Source organism: Telopea speciosissima, chromosome 2 (assembly GCF_018873765.1).
Source record: "Telopea speciosissima isolate NSW1024214 ecotype Mountain lineage chromosome 2, Tspe_v1, whole genome shotgun sequence".
Taxonomy (NCBI): Eukaryota; Viridiplantae; Streptophyta; class Magnoliopsida; order Proteales; family Proteaceae; genus Telopea; species Telopea speciosissima.
The window spans coordinates 17,856,351-17,862,809 of record NC_057917.1 but is presented as its reverse complement, the minus strand read 5'-3'; the positions used below and the strand labels follow the sequence as shown (position 1 = coordinate 17,862,809).

At 39.1% G+C, this 6,459-nt stretch overlaps 1 protein-coding gene across 1 annotated transcript; it reads left to right on the top strand.

The window, feature by feature from the left end:
- The first annotated feature begins 2,992 nt into the window (after positions 1-2,992).
- LOC122650516 (V-type proton ATPase subunit E1-like) lies at positions 2,993-5,911 on the top strand. Its single transcript, XM_043843923.1, has 6 exons — positions 2,993-3,097; positions 4,010-4,110; positions 4,408-4,564; positions 4,683-4,879; positions 4,965-5,064; positions 5,861-5,911. Exons 1-6 carry the CDS (start codon positions 2,993-2,995, stop codon positions 5,894-5,896), a joined length of 696 nt encoding a protein of 231 aa, XP_043699858.1. The 3' UTR covers positions 5,897-5,911.
- Positions 5,912-6,459: the final 548 nt, after the last annotated feature.

Genomic DNA, 6,459 nt, shown 5'->3' with positions numbered 1-6,459 from the left:
ATGGTGATCACACACAACTGCCCTTTGGTGTCTCATTGATCTTTAATGTATAATCCCCTTCCCCCCTGTAGACTAAGACTCCCCCTATTTTTTCTTATTATAAATGCTATCATGTTTTTCATGTGTTATTTTCTTCTCTTAAGTATTTTGCACCATGTTTTCTCCTCTATTCATGTCCCTAAATTCCTCTCTTCATCATTCATGCATAACGCCCTCATATTTACTACCATCCTCTTCATTCATATTTTCTATACGCATGCATGCGTTACAATTACGTTTCTTTCATCGTCTCTATTCACTATGGATGTCATTACATGTTTGTCATACATCTCCCATTTTGTAGACAAACTTTTAAGTATGTGCCCTCATGCACCTTCATCTGTATTTCTTATTCTCTTATTTTTTCTTTTATTTTACTTTTTGCCCAAAAACATGTTATACCCCCACCTAGCCAAGTAATGGTAAGATCGGCTTGATCAGGCGGACTAGGATGTTTAATACCTTCCTCGGATTGTATTATGAACCGTATTCAGACCAATGGACTGACCAATCCCCAAAGGGCATTACAAGAGAGTCATTTTCTTACATCATGGGTCATAGACCCTCCACTAGGTGGTGACTCCAACATTCAATTCACCTCCTTTTTCTTCCCAGAGAGGAATGAGGTGGAAGGCACGTGGCGATCCCCTGCCATGTCATTGTCCTCACAACAATAAACATGTAGTCGCTTAGGGCCAAAGTGAGGGTAGTATTTTCTTTTTTTATGTGTGTGTGTGCTTTCGTTTCCTTATTAAAGGAGGCATAGCTTCATCATTCATAAGGCTTTCTGCAATGCCTTAGCATAGGTGAACATGAGAGCTTATACCATTGCAAATTCAAACTCAGAAGAAAACCCCAAGCGTCAGATCGGTACCTCCTCAACTCTAGATTCGTTTTCTACATTTCTACAGTTTTGCCAATTCAAAACCTAGGTAAATGGAGGTGAAGTGATTTGAAACTCTTTGATTGCATAGATGCAACTGCGAAGTAGCTTTCCAAACTCTACGTTGGAACTCTATTGTTGGTAGTATTTGTAGGTTGTGAGATTGATTTCTTCAAGGAAAAGTCCATCTAGTACTTTAAAGTTTAACCCACAAGGTATCATATTGTGCCATGTTTATATGAGATTCAAACTTCAACTTTTCCAACACATTCATGTTGCTATTTTTTGCTCAGCAATGGAGAGGGTCCAAGGGTTTTGTCTACTTCCTGTGGTTCTTTCCCTATGTTGAGATCGAGGAGTCAAAGACCCATGAAAGACAGTAACGAGAAATAGCTTCTGGGGTTTGGGTGGTGGTGAGGGCAAGGGAGAGAGAATAAAGGGTTGAGATGGTGGGTAGGGTTGCAGAGAGGGGGAGGGGTGTGGACCGTGTGGTGAGAAGGCAAGGAGCCTTAGGGGAGGGCAGGGCAGGGCAGGGTAGGGTGTCATAGGAGTGGGGAGAGGAAGCTAGAGTCAGTGCTGGAGCTGGAGCTGGAGTTGGAGCTGGAGCTGGAGCTGGTGAAGGAGGGGAGAGGAAGAGGAAGGAGAGAAGGACTGGGAGTTGGAGACGGAGAAGAAGGGGAGTTACAAAAAGGCCATACACAAAAAAGGGGAAGTGTTCCCTATAGAGGAGCGTGGACGTGGGGACCAATGGGAGCGCAAGCAGAAGCATCAAGCGGGTGGTCATTTCCACCTTTCATGGGGGTGGGACAGTCATTTCTGCCTTTCATCGGGTGAGATGGTTATTTCACCCCCTTTGTGTATGGGCATGGGCGGTACTCATACTCCCCCACATGGGAAACATTTCTCAAAAATTAAAAAAGAGAGACTAATAAAATAATAAAGTGGAAAAAGTGGAAAAAATAAATAAATAAAAAAACAAAAAAGGTTACAAACATCATTTGTCATTGCTTTGGTTACTAACAAAATTTCCCATTAAATTTTACTTTACATTGTATCTAAAGAATAAAATAAAAGTTCGATCTAAAAAATGTGCAAATGTTCTCTGTGCTACAGCGCAGCCTGTGCCTAGACACATGAGTCTGCCATTCAGGGGGTAGGTTGGTCATTTTTCCCACCCCCATGTGTCTGGGTGCAACCTGCGCCCCCGGCACAGAGAACATTTGGCCTTAAAAAAGTATAAGGGAGAAAGAATGTTGTATTTTAATTAAAAGAAAAAAGAAAAAACGTTGCCAAGCTGCATAAAAATTACATTTAAAAAATATAAAGGAAAAAGAATGTTGCATTGAGGGCATATATATCATTTTCATAAGACGAGATAACAGGCATATATATCATTTTCATAAGAAGGGGAGACAGAGAGAGACACACACACACACATGGAGATGCTAGCATGTGCTACGCAACCAGACAAGGAACTCAATTTACTAAATGGGCAAGAGATTGTTGTTATTTGGTCATGTAGCCCCTGCACCAACGCGAGACCATTAAGAGTCGCACAAGTGTATCAACCTGGATGAGATTTTTTATTTCAACGATAATTTCTCTTGCTCCTATGTCTTCTAGTTCGACCAAGCAGTTTCCTTTTTCCTTTGCAAAATATATTAAGAATTTTAAATAAAATTATACAATTAAATAATAATTTACCCCAAAAAAAAATCTTTTCAAATCAATTTTGGTAAACATTTTAAAAACCAATTTCACTCCCCTTCTTTTCATTTTACATGCGACATGAGGCCGTATTAGTGTTTTTTTGTTTGGTAGAACCGTATTAGTTAAAGTACGTATACAGGTATACTTATACGAAAATGGTATGGTACGGACTTATAACCGTTCTGCATCCGCCGCTCTCATTCAAATAAGTTAAATCTCAATTGGAAATGAGAAACTACTGGAAAAAACAGTGATCGATCTAAAAGGTTTCAGAAGTTAGGGGAAAGAAGAAAATTAGAGAAAAGGAGAAAAGCTTCGTCTGCTGTGAAAGAAACCCTAGAGATTTTGAATTTGAAAAAGATGAACGACGAACATGTTGTCTCCAAGCAGATCCAAAAGATAGTCAGATTCATTCTACAGGAAGCCAATGAGAAAGCTAACAAGCTCTTAATCGAAGCCAACGAGGTATTACTCTCTTAATTTGATTCAAATTATTATTTTTTTTTTTTGGTTTCTTTTAGCTGGATTTGGTTATATCATCTGAGACGAAAATGTTTTCATTTGGATTTGCCCAACTGCTTGTCTTCACCCAAAAAGGGTCATATTCCCAATTCGGCTCCAATTGTTATAAATAATCCGGTTCCGTATTACCCTAAGGCTGCGTTTGGTTTGCGTAGTTGCGTACTCAAAACATGTTTTGAACCATTAAGGCAGCGTTTGGTAGGCATTCTAGGTTGATTTTGCATTCTTAGACGATAAAAACAGTAATACAATTTGGTACGCATTCTCGTCCTAAAATTTTGGAATGTGTTTAAGAACGAACCCAATTTCGCATTAATGTATTCAATACATTGTATTGTATCAACACCCATTATTTAAATATTGTGCAAAGGTTCAATGAACCGCTGGAGTAAGATACACTAGCATTTTTGTATCTATCTCTCTCCTCCAAACATAAAATAACATTTTTGCCCTCCCATGAATGATACTCCTTTATCGCATCTCATTGATGTGTTTCTCTGTGCCGCTTGCTCAGATAACCCTCTCTTAAATGTTATGTAACAGTGATTTTTGGTTGGGATCTGTAGCCTCAATTGTAGACCTCAATTGTAGACCATGGGTATCAATTCAGATACTCTACGGCGAAGCTGCCCTAGCGGCCTGAGCAGCACAGACACAGCCGCGCATACAATGACCGCCTTATCCCCACTGGATCCATGGGGTATATTCGATCACTATCAAACCTATCTGTTGCTGCAGATTTAGACCAACTATTATAATAGATCTTACATTACTTTAAGCAACTACTAATCTCCTCCTTCTCCCCCCCCCCCCCACCCCGCCTTTTTTTTTTCTCTTTTCTTCTCTTCTTTGCAGGAATCTAACATTTTGAGACTGAAATTAATTGAAGATGAAAAGCGCAAGATTAGGGAAGAATATGAGCGCAAAGAAAAGCAAGTGGAAGTTCGTAAAAGAATGTGAGTACTACATTCCTCTCCTGTATTGATGAGCAGTTTATGTTTGAGCATTTCCTTTAAGTGTCCATTAATGGGGAAAGCATTTTGCTTTCAAAAAAAGGCGAACCCAGTGCACAGGGCTTCTGCCAGTGCGGGGTCTGGGGAGGATCATAATGCACACAGCCTTACTTCTGTTTTCGCAGAGAGGCTGTTTCCAGACTCAACCCGTGACCATTTGGTCAAAATAACAATCGTTATATTGGCACCTAATACTTTGCCGGGTTTTGTCTATTAATGACACAAAAACTTTCAATCCAGTGAATACTCAAGGCTGCTGAATGCTTCTCGAATTAAAGTTCTTCAAGCACAAGATGATATTGTGAATGCCATGAAGAAGTCTACCAGCAAGGAGCTTCTGCATGTTTCAGATGACATTAAGACATACAGCGAACTTCTCAAGGATTTGATTGTTCAAGTACCCAATTTGCTTTCAATAGATAGCTATAATGAACTTTCTAAAGGACACAAAAACACATTTTTGGATTGGGTTGTAGTTCCATAATCAATCTGAACAGGGTTCTTTCAATTTCCAGTGTCTGTTACGATTGAAAGAGGCATTAGTATTGTTGAGGTGCAGAGAGGTTGACTGCAAGCTTGTTGAATCTGTCTTAGATGAAGCAAAGCAACAATATGCAGAGAAAGCCAAGGTTCATCACCCGAAAGTGACGATTGATGATCGCGTTTATCTTCCACCACCTCCTACAGATTCGAATTTACATGGTCCATTCTGGTAATCTTATCACTTGAAAAAAGATTTTATGTGCTTAAAAATACATTACTCTAGATTTGTTATGTTTCTTTTCAATGATTGGCAGCTCTGGAGGTGTAGTGTTGGCTTCACAAGATGGGAAGATAGTCAAAGAAAACACATTGGATGCAAGATTAGAACTTGCTTTCATTCAGAAACTGCCTGAGGTACATACATTTACCCAGAGAACTTCAGATTATTTAAAATTTCATCATTAAAAATAGTTAGATGAGGACTCTTGAACTGCAAGTTTATGATGAAAGTAATCGAAATTTAGAAAGTTTGTTCAGGAGACGAACTAGAAAGAAACATGATACTGCCAAACACATCAAGGATGATTTGCTCACTCATAACTCAGGAGGCGAACAATTACTTGTTCAGTTGGTTGGCGGCTTGCCAGTAGTGTGCATGCCCCTGGAGGTCACGGGATCACACCAACCCCCCCCCCCCTCCGGAAAAAAAAAAAAAAAAAAAAAAAAACCAAAAAAAAAATTTTGGAGCCATGGTTGAAGTCCCATTGGGCAGTTAGATAGGATAGACCCAAAAAAAATTCCAGGAATATCTCCAATAGTTTGGGTTTCATCAATCGCCCATAAACCAGAAGCTTACTATTGATCCTGGAAGATCATGCTGGGCTTAAGAATAACATATATATGTTTCATTCAAGGATTTGTTATGTGCAAAATTTTGGTGTACTTCACTGAACCATTATATATTTATATGAAAAAATTCTCAACTTAAACTATAGGAGTATCAGAAGATTTACCCCAGATGGTAACTTCTTTCCCTGGATATCTAGCTGGATGACTTGAATGATAGTATTTGACATGGAAGAAGTTAATGTAACAGGAAAGATGGTCATTCCCTGGTGACTTAATTTTTACATTCACAATGTTTTTGAGCTTGATTTATTGCTGGTTTCCTCTACTTCTAAGACATGTTAATTTTTTGTGATTCATGCAGATACGGAAGCGGCTCTTTGGACAGTTTGGAGGATGACTGCGTCGATCAGATTTCCTCAAGCTGTCATAAACTTCTTCTCTTCAATGTATTATCTTACCACTCCCCCACCCCCCAAAAAATATGTGAAAAGTGTGGTTCAAGCAACAGCTTCTTCCTAGACGGTTACAGTCCAGGAGAGTCCATGGTGTCTATGGATTCTTATGTTCTCAGCTATAGTTAATTAATTGAAGTTTTTTTATCCATCTTTGCTTGCTACACCAATGATTTGACGTGGATATCATGGTTGTAGAAATATTGAAGCAATGAGGTGAAGCAAAGCATCAATCTCGTTTAAACATGTAAAGGACATTGGGAGAGTGTGGCTGAGTATTAAAAACATATCAAACACCATTGAAGACCTACTATAGCAAGTTTTTGTTAGAAAAGTTAAATCATCTAATTGCTTCGTCTATCATCAGTTTCATGTATTGAAATGCCTTCCACTGGTCAAGCAATCTTGAAAGGATTTTAGGATACATGGAAGTTTTGGATGAAGATTAGGCAAGTGTTTTAGCAAGGTTGTCTTGGCAGGCCAGCTTGGCCTTCTTGCCCTGATATGT

Coding starts and splice junctions, on each gene's coding strand:
- LOC122650516 (XM_043843923.1), top strand. CDS start 2,993: ATGAACGACGAACATGTTGTCTCCAAGCAGATCCAAAAGATAGTCAGA. Junction 3,098..4,009: donor TCTTAATCGAAGCCAACGAG/GTATTACTCTCT, acceptor TCTTCTTTGCAG/GAATCTAACATTTTGAGACT. Junction 5,065..5,860: donor TCATTCAGAAACTGCCTGAG/GTACATACATTT, acceptor TGATTCATGCAG/ATACGGAAGCGGCTCTTTGG.